Source organism: Lissotriton vulgaris, unplaced genomic scaffold, assembly GCF_964263255.1.
Source record: "Lissotriton vulgaris unplaced genomic scaffold, aLisVul1.2 SCAFFOLD_1590, whole genome shotgun sequence".
Lineage (NCBI taxonomy): Eukaryota > Metazoa > Chordata > Amphibia > Caudata > Salamandridae > Lissotriton > Lissotriton vulgaris.
This window is the reverse complement of record NW_028248079.1, coordinates 288539-302714: the sequence shown is the minus strand read 5'-3', so window position 1 is coordinate 302714 and position 14176 is coordinate 288539. Positions and strand designations below refer to the sequence as shown.

General features: G+C 42.0%; 1 protein-coding gene across 1 annotated transcript in view; it reads left to right on the top strand.

Moving 5' to 3' along the window:
* Nucleotides 1-14176, top strand: part of LOC147664936 (F-box only protein 10-like) — a 255189-nt gene that overhangs the window by 102784 nt on the left and 138229 nt on the right. The window contains exon 5 of the mRNA XM_086949877.1: nucleotides 11173-11448. Coding sequence (XP_086806003.1) covers nucleotides 11173-11448 — 276 coding nt within the window. The remainder of the gene's footprint in view (nucleotides 1-11172; nucleotides 11449-14176) is intronic.

The window sequence follows — 14176 nt, the reverse complement described above, 5'->3', positions numbered from 1 at the left end:
TTTCAACTTATCCCACGTGTACCCCACCCACACACGCATTTCAAGCTAGCAGTCAGCCCTTCCCCAGGTATTCACAGGTGAAAGTACCTTCTGTACAGCATACATGCCTATTTGAGTTGTTGAGAATATGCTAGGGGTAGTTAAACACAACAATGGTCCCTGGCAAGAAAGTAGATAAGTGCCAATGAATATAGACTCAATCAGTACTATATTGGTGAAAACGTACCCAGCCGGGCAGAGGTTTTCAAAGTTTATATTTCAGTCAAGAAAATGTCAAACACATTAACACCTTCAACAAATCACGTAGGTGGGGCACAAGCCTGTACCCAACCACGAACATACATAGACAACAACATACACAAAGGGCTTGCAAGGCAAAACCAACAGTCTCTGTAAAATTCCAATTTTGAACAGAGAATTACTTGTGGGTACCATTACATAATTATACATTGAGAGTTCCAAACGCATATGGTACACAGTGGGTCGACGACGTTTCGGACCCCCTTGCTAAATAATGGGGTCCATCATCAGGACAAAGCAATGGTTGCCTTTTTTAGTTTTAAGCCTCTTTAACCTAAAGGGAAAATAAGATGAAAAAACAGGTCCATTACATTTAAATCACATGCTTAATGAGGGTAACATTGTGCCGTGACTTATAGACCCAGAACGCTAATATCCTGGTGGAGATAGCGAGTGACTTAGTTCCAGTGTCAACAGGCATGTGACAGAGTGTGGTCATACTGTTTAGCTGTGAGTGATTTTTAAATTCAGGTGAGAAACGACGCAGTGATACTGGGCAATTTCGAGTGAAGATAATGTCAAGGTGGAGGTTGCTGCTATATTATATTCAGGGTGCATCATGCACAGATGAAAGATATTGCAGTGGGTTGAATTATCGGCAATTTCGATAGATCAGCAGTGCTTCTACAGTAACAAGTGAAGAAACGGCGCTATGAGTCGCGGAGAGAGATACATAATTATCCAGATTTTACAGGAGTTAGCGTGGTCAGGTGAAAATCGCGGCGCAATAAGGAAGTAAGGGGGCTCACCAGAATAATACTGGGCATGCTCAGATAAGAGCGCGCTGGAGGTTCGTTATATCCGGAAAGTAAGAATCCGGGAAAGTAAGTAAGTAAGAAAGTAAGAACCAGGAAGTCAAGCATTGCCGACTGATCCGGTAAGCCCCAGATAATCTCCTTGCTACTTGGCGCGTAACCCTGCCCAAATGCCCCTTACTGACTATCCCCCCAATTCTATCTGTAGGCTCCTCCCCTGGTTACAGGACCCCAGCGCGATCCGGCGCTCCCGGCAATTTCCGGCTCACAAGGTAAGCCCCACTCGGTATTGACCGAATGATGCCTCTGACCAACTATTTTAGATTCCCTTGTTTAAGTAATGTTTTGTACACAGGTACAAGCGGAACGATCCTCCTCCGCCCCTGGACCCTTGAAACGTGTAATTAACCCCTGGTAAGCCTACCCCCTTTGCACTAACGCCCAAATTAATGAATTAGTTGTTCCCCGCCCTAACCTTGCACAACTCTTTTTACTCCCAGAAGAATCCCACACCCTGGATTCTTACTTTCCGGATATAACGAACCTCCAGCGCGCTCTTATCTGAGCATGCCCAGTATTATTCTGGTGAGCCCCCTTACTTCCTTATTGCGCCGCGATTTTCACCTGACCACGCTAACTCCTGTAAAATCTGGATAATTATGTATCTCTCTCCGCGACTCATAGCGCCGTTTCTTCACTTGTTACTGTAGAAGCACTGCTGATCTATCGAAATTGCCGATAATTCAACCCACTGCAATATCTTTCATCTGAGCATGATGCACCCTGAATATAATATAGCAGCAACCTCCACCTTGACATTATCTTCACTCGAAATTGCCCAGTATCACTGCGTCGTTTCTCACCTGAATTTAAAAATCACTCACAGCTAAACAGTATGACCACACTCTGTCACATGCCTGTTGACACTGGAACTAAGTCACTCGCTATCTCCACCAGGATATTAGCGTTCTGGGTCTATAAGTCACGGCACAATGTTACCCTCATTAAGCATGTGATTTAAATGTAATGGACCTGTTTTTTCATCTTATTTTCCCTGTAGGTTAAAGAGGCTTAAAACTAAAAAAGGCAACCATTGCTTTGTCCTGATGATGGACCCCATTATTTAGCAAGGGGGTCCGAAACGTCGTCGACCCACTGTGTACCATATACGTTTGGAACTCTCAATGTATAATTATGTAATGGTACCCACAAGTAATTCTCTGTTCAAAATTGGAATTTTACAGAGACTGTTGGTTTTGCCTTGCAAGCCCTTTGTGTATGTTGTTGTCTATGTATGTTCGTGGTTGGGTACAGGCTTGTGCCCCACCTACGTGATTTGTTGAAGGTGTTAATGTGTTTGACATTTTCTTGACTGAAATATAAACTTTGAAAACCTCTGCCCGGCTGGGTACGTTTTCACCAATATAGTACTGATTGAGTCTATATTCATTGGCACTTATCTACTTTCTTGCCAGGGACCATTGTTGTGTTTATATGATAAGCTCCCCGAGGTCCCTCGCTGATACCAATTGGGGTCCCCTTGTTGTTTAAAATAGATATTTTGCGCAATCGCTTGATTGCAAGGGCCTTCTTGTTCCCTTCCACTTCACCTAAGTGGGTCCTCCCCTCCCTGCCCCCCACCCCCCTGTGGTTCACTGCTCACCGCACCTTGTTATGTCTAACGACGCCCCCCTCTATTCTTTAGAGTATATTAAAAAAATCTGTGAAGGCCCATCTCTTTTCACTGATCTAGAGGAACCCACAACGGTTGCAAGTACTAATCTCAGTGAGGATTTGGAGAAACAGAAAAAGAAATATGTCCGATTGGAACTCATGACTATTATGCTGACAGACTATTTAAGGTCCGATACAATTCCGCTAGGTCTCCAGGTTAGAAATATACCAGGTGTGTTCACTGACAACCCTAAGTACATTCAAGGATTTAGCAATATAGGGACTACTTGTTCCCGACATTGGCTAGTCCTAGGGATTGAAACCGCCTCCGAGGAACTCAAAAAACTAGATGAGATAATCAAAGATCTAGAGAAGCAAATATCCGAAAAAAACACCAACACTGAAGCTAAGAAACTCCTTGAGAAAATTGATAAAACAGTACAGGAGTTCCATAGAATAGAACAAAATAAAAAAGCCAACAAAGTAAAGAAGGATATTAAATCCTTCACCTCTGAATGGGCATACCCCTACCTTCAGAAGGATTTCTACACTAATCGGAATCTCAATCAAACCCAGTTCACACCCAGACCTTGGGGCCGCTATAATAGAAGAAACACAGTTGTTGGGTTCACAGACTCTTCAGCCGACTCTTCAGATAACTCAGACGGTGGGGAAGGCCCGAGTGGAGGCCCACAAAGACAACAGAATCATTTTTTAGCCAGAGGCCAACAAGAACCCCCCAGGAGAGGCCGTGTAAAACAACAAGCACGATGGCAGAACCCTCCGGGAGAACGACAGACCCGGAACAGATTCTACCAATGGGGAGAGAGGCAGTAAATACAGAACTTACAATTCCTCTGTTTAACCTGTCTAGCCATACACTATCTTCTCATGAAATCTCTGTCCTTAGTAAGGGCTTATCTTTTGTCCCTACTACCTACCCTAATTTTCTTGATCTACAGTCTGAACTCATGTCATTCTTTCGGAAAATTAGGCTACGCGCATATTTTGAACTCAATCCTTCTGACCCGAAACCGGTCTCTACACCCTTTAGACCACCTTCCAAATTTTCCCCCATGGCTGGGATGATTCCCAAGGAAATCCTTACCTTTGAGAAGGTGATTCTCAAAGAAACTACCGAATTGGCCAAATCTCACATCTTTGTCCCATATAATATCTCGGTAGATGAGAAATCAGCCATCTCTACCCTCAAGAATAACCCCAATCTAATCGTTAAACCGGCTGATAAAGGCGGTGGAATTGTACTACAAGACATTGATAATTATAAAAGTGAGTTATTCCGTCAAGTTTCCAATACAGATCACTACTGTAGACTCTCTACAAATCCCACCAAAGAAATCCAAGCACAAATCAGAACCATTACAAATGAGGCTTTGGATAATGGATACCTAAGTAAACACGAATATGACTTTTTAAACACTCCTAATCCCAGAACACCAGTAATTTACACTTTACCCAAAGTGCATAAAAACCTCAACCATCCCCCAGGACGCCCCATTGTATCGGGTTGCGGCTCTGTCTTGGAACCTTTGGGCCACTATGTAAATTTCTTTCTGAAGGACTTTGTCCCGACAACCCGTTGTTATATTAAAGACAGCACCCACATGATCAACCTTGTTGAAAATTCTCCATTTAACCACAATACTGAGACCCTCTGCACCCTTGATGTTGAATCACTATATACAAACATTCCCCAGAGAGAATCATTGTTTGTAATGGAAACCATCCTTAATCAAAGAACTCGTCCTCATAGAGTCCCTACACTTTTCATAATTCAGCTCCTTGAAATCTGCCTGACACAAAATTTCTTTGTATATGATAACCAGTACTTCCAGCAGATCCGTGGAACCTCCATGGGAGCAATTTTTGCTCCCACGTTGGCTATTCTCTACATGGACTGGTTGGAGTGTCACACGATTCTGGTTGACAGTAACCCATTCCGTCAAGGTATCCGTACGTGGAGACGCTATATAGACGATATCTTTATGATATGGGATAATGACACCAATGCCTTCCCAGCCCTATTACATTGGCTTAACAACAACTGCAGTGGGCTCACATTCACATTGACTCACAGTAAGACCTCTATCCCTTTTTTGGACCTGACTATCCAACACGAGAATGGCCTACTCTACACCTCGTTATATCATAAGCCCACTGAGAAAAACACGCTCTTAAGCTACGATAGCTGCCATCCTAGGGCCCTAAAAGATAGTCTACCTTACTCACAATTTCTTAGGCTGCGTAGGAATAATTTCCATAAAGAGGATTATTTCCATGAAGCGGGTCTCCTAGCCACCAAATTGAGACAAAGAGGTTATCCGCGCCGCCTCATAAAAAACTCCATGAAGCGAGCATGGTATTGCCCACGTGAGACTCTTTTGACAACTAAACCCAAACCTACCACTAATAAATTGGTGTGTGTCACAACATTTTCCAGTGTGTCGAATAAAATTACAAAAACCATCAAACAGAATTGGCACATTTTGAATTCAGGTCAATTAAACTGGGAACGCCCATTGTTTGCTTTCAGAAAGAATAAAAACATTAAAGATCATTTAGTGAGGGCAGCTTTACCCTCCCCTGCCCCACTAAAAAGAACTATCAATGACCATTGGACCACTACACCGCTTAGGGGCCATGCGAAATGTGGAACATGTGTGGTATGCGAGTATACTATTGAGAGTAAAGAATTTGTGTATAAGGAATGCAAAAATGTCCTGAAAACTTTTACAAACTGTAATAGTTGCAACGTTGTATATGCGATCCTTTGTCCATGTGACCTCCTTTATGTTGGTCAAACCAAGCAAAAGGTTAAATTACGGATTTCCCAGCACAGGAGCAGAATACGGTGCAAGACCCCCAATGCTCCCTTGGTTGAACATTTCATCTCCAAAGAGCACACGGAAAATGATATCCGGTGGACCATTATAAACCAAGTGACATTGCCACCAAGAGGAGGTGATCTGAGTCTCCTTCTCAATAAAGAGGAATTGAAATGGATAATACGGACTGATAGCCTGAACTCTGGCCTAAACCAACAAGAGGACTGGACAACACTAATCTGATTATGGACTTCATTTTTGAATATTTAAGTGAATGAACTGGAATTACCAACTTATAAGACCTAATTGAATGAACTGAATACAGTCTGGCCTTCGCCGAAATACTTATGCATAAATCAATGTACTCTAATGTAATTAATGTGTTTGTAAATCTCACAGTCACTACCTTCACAAATGTCACTGCGCCACTTTTCTCTATGATGTTTTTAACCCCTTTTTATCTCACTTCCTTCGCCCAAGATGGCTGTTGGCATGGTCCTTCATTTATGTCCATGGGACCTTCTTAACCAATCTAAATTCCCTCACCCATAATGGCCGCCAGCGTGGTCCTTCGTTTATGCCTATGGCCCTTTTCCAACCAATTGCTGAGCGCGATAAAAGTAATCCGCCCACATGACTTCACGAACCAGGAAGTCAAGCATTGCCGACTGATCCGGTAAGCCCCAGATAATCTCCTTGCTACTTGGCGCGTAACCCTGCCCAAATGCCCCTTACTGACTATCCCCCCAATTCTATCTGTAGGCTCCTCCCCTGGTTCCAGGACCCCAGCGCGATCCGGCGCTCCCGGCAATTTCCGGCTCACAAGGTAAGCCCCACTCGGTATTGACCGAATGATGCCTCTGACCAACTATTTTAGATTCCCTTGTTTAAGTAATGTTTTGTACACAGGTACAAGCGGAACGATCCTCCTCCGCCCCTGGACCCTTGAAACGTGTAATTAACCCCTGGTAAGCCTACCCCCTTTGCACTAACGCCCAAATTAATGAATTAGTTGTTCCCCGCCCTAACCTTGCACAACTCTTTTTACTCCCAGAAGAATCCCACACCCCGGATTCTTACTTTCCGGATATAACGAACCTCCAGCGCGCTCTTATCTGAGCATGCCCAGTATTATTCTGGTGAGCCCCCTTACTTCCTTATTGCGCCGCGATTTTCACCTGACCACGCTAACTCCTGTAAAATCTGGATAATTATGTATCTCTCTCCGCGACTCATAGCGCCGTTTCTTCACTTGTTACTGTAGAAGCACTGCTGATCTATCGAAATTGCCGATAATTCAACCCACTGCAATATCTTTCATCTGAGCATGATGCACCCTGAATATAATATAGCAGCAACCTCCACCTTGACATTATCTTCACTCGAAATTGCCCAGTATCACTGCGTCGTTTCTCACCTGAATTTAAAAATCACTCACAGCTAAACAGTATGACCACACTCTGTCACATGCCTGTTGACACTGGAACTAAGTCACTCGCTATCTCCACCAGGATATTAGCGTTCTGGGTCTATAAGTCACGGCACAATGTTACCCTCATTAAGCATGTGATTTAAATGTAATGGACCTGTTTTTTCATCTTATTTTCCCTTTAGGTTAAAGAGGCTTAAAACTAAAAAAGGCAACCATTGCTTTGTCCTGATGATGGACCCCATTATTTAGCAAGGGGGTCCGAAACGTCGTCGACCCACTGTGTACCATATACGTTTGGAACTCTCAATGTATAATTATGTAATGGTACCCACAAGTAATTCTCTGTTCAAAATTGGAATTTTACAGAGACTGTTGGTTTTGCCTTGCAAGCCCTTTGTGTATGTTGTTGTCTATGTATGTTCGTGGTTGGGTACAGGCTTGTGCCCCACCTACGTGATTTGTTGAAGGTGTTAATGTGTTTGACATTTTCTTGACTGAAATATAAACTTTGAAAACCTCTGCCCGGCTGGGTACGTTTTCACCAATATAGTACTGATTGAGTCTATATTCATTGGCACTTATCTACTTTCTTGCCAGGGACCATTGTTGTGTTTATATGATAAGCTCCCCGAGGTCCCTCGCTGATACCAATTGGGGTCCCCTTGTTGTTTAAAATAGGGGTAGTTAAACATCATCATGTCCTTCAGACTGAGCAGTAATTCTCAGCATGCTGAAGATTGTTCAAACCTGCCTTAGCATCAGTAAATTTGGATCACTAAGTAACGAAAGTATCTTACGAATGCTAACACTCTCTGTGAAGTAAACAGTATGTAGCTGCTTTTTAGTTATGCTTAAATACAAATTATTTTAGTGATTGAGGGAGCCTAAGAATTTGTTGACAATTAATACAAACGTAATGACTGTAAGTGCAAACTACTGCTCAGTACAACATCAGAGGGTCCGTGTCTTCTTCCAGCGGCTGGGCCAGGGAGTCCTAGAGTCTGAGCACACAGAAGGAATATTTGTTAAACTCCTTTCACAGCAAGAATGGGGGAGCGCAGTATATGATAACATTGGCAGAGAGAGTTAGAGATCCTGCCTCTTTGATAGACTGGGACAAAGCCAAAGAGCTATTTATGGACATACTAAGGGCCAGATTCTGATCTCGTTCGGAAGGGGTCCGAATTGGATTCGGAATTGCCTAAACCATTCCGGAGCCCTTGTTTCCGACCGAATGCCCCCTCCTCCCCCTCGCAGTCCGAATGACCAAGTACGAAGCGAATATCGCGTCCGCGATGACCGAATCGTTTCCAAACCCGATCCTGTCCGTACGACTCATGCACAGCTGATTCGTACCGCTCTATGGACTCTGTTTCCAAGCGAGCAAGTACAATGAATGATTCGGTGTGTCTGGATTGAAAAAGCTGCTGGAAGCGTTCTTTGGGAGCCCGTAGCAGGCCCCCTTCACCTGGAGCCCCCCAAATTGGTACCGTAGGGGTGCCCATGGATCCCCCTGATCCATGCATGTACAGTGTGGTGGGTACCATAGGGTGCCCGCCACAGGGTGTATGCTTTTCCGCACCCACCCCTTTTTGCTATGGGATCCTGTGTACGCGTCCAGTATACAGGTTCACATAGAGTTCAATGGGAGTCTGAGCAAACCGAGTCTGTAAGCATACGGATGCATCAGAATCGGTCGCTCAGACTCCAGGATCGTGATTTGCTAGGAAAGCCCTATGGATCAGAGTTGTACGAAGGGCTTTCCTAGCAAGATCGAAATTCTTTGAAGTAGATCCTTTATTTCACTGGTAGCCAATGTACACTTTTTTCAAGAAGCTCATCTGAGCAGCTTGAAAGCAGTGTAGACCAATTGGACATTAACTCCCTCTTTCCAACTTACTCATCCAGTCTCATCTTGACATCTGTCACAGTCTGAGTCACTGACCACCCATAGACACTCACATCAGAACGGTGGTGAAGCCCATATTCTTCACACAGTGTTGGGTGTGCGCAACAGATGTGCTAACGATCTTTTTGGTCGACTCAGTATGTCAGTTCTGCCTTTATTTCATTAAGCTAAAATTATTTACCAGGTCTTCACAGGATTTCTAATAGAGTCCCATGTATCGAAGCCTCCAGAGAAGACCATTTATAGGTGGATTACCAATGTAGGAATAGAAAGGCAGCTCCAGCTTGTCAATAATGGAGAGCAGGAGCAAAAGATGAATATTATCAGAGGGCAACAGGCGACCTACATGCATGAAAGATATCCAAATTAAAATTCTTCAACGAGTATGTGTATCATCTAATGAAGTCCTTTAATACTTAATAGACAGTTGTTCTTAACTGCTGCAACAGGATAATAATGTTAGCTGTTACCTACAATTTGATGTTGCACTTGAAGCTGAAAGATCGCTTGTATTAGCCAACTCAATGGTACTAATTTTATAGACCTCTTAAGAATGAAAAACTGAGTCTGTCCTACTGGGACTTGAATCCATTACTTACAGGATGATTCTTCACACACATAAATCAGAGCCTTGTATTCACTAAGCTATCCTTATGGTACATCTGGCCTGAATCGCCTCTGCCAAAGTGAGCAAACTTCCTAGTGGACGTTGGGTTGCAAATATTCTTTGCAAACACTCATATGTTCTCTTCCTCCTTTTTTGCTTTTGAAAATGGATGTGATTGGTTTTCCTGTGCTGGATACCCTGCATTATTGGAGTATTTCTGAATGTATCTGCTTTTCTGCCTAAGATAACAGGACAACCTGTCTAACCCAACATGGTGTTCACTGTTACCTGGGGATCCTATTTCTCTACCTTGAAACATTTGACCGTAATCCTGTCTATCTTCTGGGTCCTCATTTGGACGTCGCAGCTCCTGGGCATCATTCAGCTAGGAACATCTGAAGCAAAGAATACCTCTAGCTGTCAGGATGGTGCAGTACGTTAAACGCTTGGTGCTAAAATAGTCAGTGAGCTGAAGTTCCCGTCAAGGCAGACTAAGCCTTTCATCTTTCCAAGGTCTGTCTGTAAAGTGAAAACCACTAAATTAGGAAACAGTAACACCTATTATGTACATTTGGAAAAGGCATGAGTGTGGTACAAAGTGATATATAATCACACGTTATTATTTCTTTAGCCACTTTCCTGTTGCACCCTGTAAGGACCTGGAAGTACATTTGGCCAAACTCCTGCCACTCTCTTTTTCCATTCTTAAGCACACTGCTAAATCCGAAATCTCCCAACTATCCTAGAGATATTATCCTGGTTATTCTCTTTGTGTGCTACCCCTGAGTACCTCACATCTGTCTCTTAGGGGCACGTAATTCAAGTTTCGACTATTGTTGCAACGCTCCTGGATGGATGTTTCTTGCTTCCTCCAATAAATCTCACAAGAGTCTCTTGTCCATCACTTCTGAGGGGACCGTACTTGGTCATCTCTGCAACTTTCTAGTAAAATCTGGTCAGCTCTGTCTCACGCAACTTACCACTCCCAAGACAATCCTACTCCTTTCCTGGGAATAACTCAAAGGCACACCTATTATCCCACTGAATAATTCTTGGCTGTTCCACTCTTAGGTGCATCTTACACACTAACCACTGAGTAAGACTTTGGTACTTGGTAACTCAGCCGTCCAAGATGGAGACTATCAGATAATTCCAAAGTAGCATATTCACTTAAATAGGTACATTCTAATCAGCTCTCCCCTCCATTCGTGCGACTCCCAGTTGCGCCCAACCTCGTTCGTGTCAGTACATCTCAGACACTCAAAGATAATCTGTTCAATTCTGAATAAAGGGGTGGATGTGTGGCTGAAGAGGGAGTTGTTGCAGAATTTCCCATTTGCTGCCAAAATTCAGAGGATATTTACAAAACGTTTTGGAAGAATTTACTGTTTTCTTCAGTGGCATAATAGTGATTATTGATTTTTTTACTACAGTGTTAACTTGCCTAAGACTTCTGACATTCTTTATAACATATTTTAGTATTATCCAGCAAAGCATACTGGATGCCATAAGTGCCCAGAATGGCAAAATATCAGCAATTGTATAATTTTATTATCGCTTTGTTTCATTTTTCATCATTTACGAATGTAGAATTAGTACTTAAAATGTGACCATATTAATCACTATTTATTTTTGTTTGAATGTCCCAGGTAACAAAGGTTGTGGTGTGTGGATAATGTCATCCAGCCTTCCGCATATCACCAGCAACCAAATCGGCCACAATAGCATCTATGGAGTTGCTGTGTTTTGCCGTAAGGATGATGCAAATGACTATCTGTTGAATCAAGGTGGGAATGAAAATTTCAATGATGATGGGGAAGCGGCCAACTGGGAAAACGAAATGGACAGCGACGATGACCGTTTTTCTTCCCGGCGGCCAATCAATGTGGCGCTCATTGAATCAAACAGCATAAACCACAATGGTGGTGAGTTGGATCTTGAAAAAGCTGATCTTCTCTCTTTTAGTTAGTTAGTGGCGCCTCCATAACTCCTCTTTAAAATTCTAGACAGGCAAACATATAATATATACTATATGTCTGAATTTGTTGATGGGCTATTACATTAGGTTGATGGGGTATGACATATTTTACAGTTCACTCAGCGTAAAGTATTCGCTGGAGGAAACGTTTTTTTTTTTAATAGATTTATGAAACTGTCTAGTATCGCCTTGAAACTGAATAATCACAGCGCGGAAGCTTTTATAGCAAGGTTTCAAATCCCTGGTTTGAGAACCCCAGACGAGAGTGATAGGATAAATACAAGGCCTTCACGCAGACGTGAACTACTGTTTTAACTACAGATGTAGAAGCCAACTAATGAAAACTTCATTAAGTGCATTTCCATCATTATTGAATACTAGTCCACTCCACGTGATGATCCATATGCTTTCTTGGTAAGTATCTATAAATATAAATTTGACTCTATTATGTAGAAGGTGTGACACCAATGTGGCCGTAAATCACAAGTCATAGTGTTCTGGCTTAGACGGAGAGAAGGATATGTTATGGTCTATACCTCTTACCAGGATGCCTGGTAGGCAACCAAATGTTTGAGGACATAAACTCCTTAACATAATTTCTAATAATGGCTCCTCATTGATTAAGGAGAAACTGTTGCTGGGAAGATCAGAAAACAGTTACAAGGCAACTGGGCAACCCAACCCAAAAGGCATCTGAGTACAGTTATAACACTAACAAAAAGCACTGACAATCCTGACTGGTCTGGCGTTGGCAGCCATCTTTTTGCAATTCTTGTTTTGTCATGGTTTTTGCAAAACTTTATTTTTCAAGAAGCTGAAAAAACAAAGGCAAAAATGTTTTTTTTTTTAAAAAAAAGAACACATTACTATACTACTCCTTGACAGTAAACTGAACTACTTTGTGTTTGGAGGTACGATTTGTAAGAGGACAGCATGCCATAACTCATTGTGAAGTCAGCCAATAGCTGAAATGTGCTGATGTCCTGCCCCTTGTTGGACTAAAGATGTTAATGACACAACCACAGACCTATAGATGAAGTCTGGTTGAAAATTCCTATAAGTGACTATGTTGAACACATAATGTTAGTAAAAACAAAAGGTCTTGATTAACACAGACGTGTAAAAACAATTGGTCTGACACTGGCTGCTAGCGTCTGCCTTTGAGAAAGAAGGCATGGAAGAAAAAAAACAGGAAGAAAGAAGTAAACAAACAAACAAACAAAATTAAAGAAAGAAGCAACGAATGAAGGACAAAGAAAACATTTAGGAATGAAAGAAAAAAGAAAGTTGAGCAGATGGAAAAAAGAAAGAAAGATGTCTACAAGTCAGAAGTCTGGAAAGAAAGACAGACAGAAAGAGTGAAAACGGAAAATATAGGAAAGATGGAAAGAAAGAAGGCAAGAAAGAAAAAGAGAATAAACAATGAATGAAAAAAGAAAGGAAGGAAGGAAAGAAAGTAAGATGGTAAGGAGAAAGTAGAAAGAAAAAAGGAAAGAAACAAAGGCAAGAAAGGGAAGGAAAGATGGAAGAAAGAAAGGAAGATTGAAAGAAGAATAGAATGCTGGATAAATGGAAAGAAAGCTGAACAGATAGGATGGAAGGAAAGAAAGAAAGAAAAAAGCAAGAAAGAAAAAAAAAGTAGGCACGAAAGAAGGAAAGTGGGCAAGAACAAATAATGAAAGAAGGAAGGAAAGTAGTCAAAAAGTGAAAGGAGGGCAAGAAGGAAAGAAAGAAGAAAAGAAAGCAGGCAAGAAAGAAGGAAGGATGAAAAGGAAAGCGAGAATGGAAAAAAGAAGGCAAGAAAGAAGGCACGAATGAAAGAAGGCAGAACAGTTTCAAATGGACACAATCTTATGTGCTGTGAAATAGCTGCAGTCAGACAAATAAACAAAGCCCTCTTCAAAAGAGATTTACAACATCATTGGCATGGGACAAGAACTGATCAAGCTGGAACGTGACTCACTTCAATAGCGTCCCACAATTACACCAGGCTCTAAACACAACACTAAAACAATAATAAAGTAAAAACAAAAATACTGGCACTCAAGATATCTGCGTTGCAGGATGGTTTGCTCCTTGTGAAAAGGCTTAATGAAGTCACTCAAAGTGGAGTTCGTCTGTGGCTGCAGTGGGCTCACTCACTGTCCCATTCCGTTTGCTGTACTGGGCGGAAGCAAAATGTGAATGACACAAGAACAGACCAGTGGATGAAGAGAGTTGGGTGAAAAAAAAAAAATATATATATATATATATATATTCACTGAAAAAACCATAGGTTTCACACCAGTTATAGTTAGCTGGAAATTTTACTGATATAAAACCATTGAAATTCCCACGTTATAGTTAGTTGGACTCACTATAACTTGCGCGCCTGCAATGCACTGCTGATGACGTCACATATTACATCACTCATGACATGGTCAGTGACATCACTCATGACATCACTGATGACACCATCCCTGTGACAGAGTGACTGACCTCCTTTCAGTGTAATGTAACCCCTGAAACACATATTCAAAAATAGAAACTAACATTTACAAAAAAGTGGCGATACCTATACCAGTTACAACAACCAATTCAGTAATTCAACCATTTATATACACATTTACTCATTCACCAACAGTTCTATATAGTCATTCATACATATACTCACTTATCATATGTAGTGAAACACC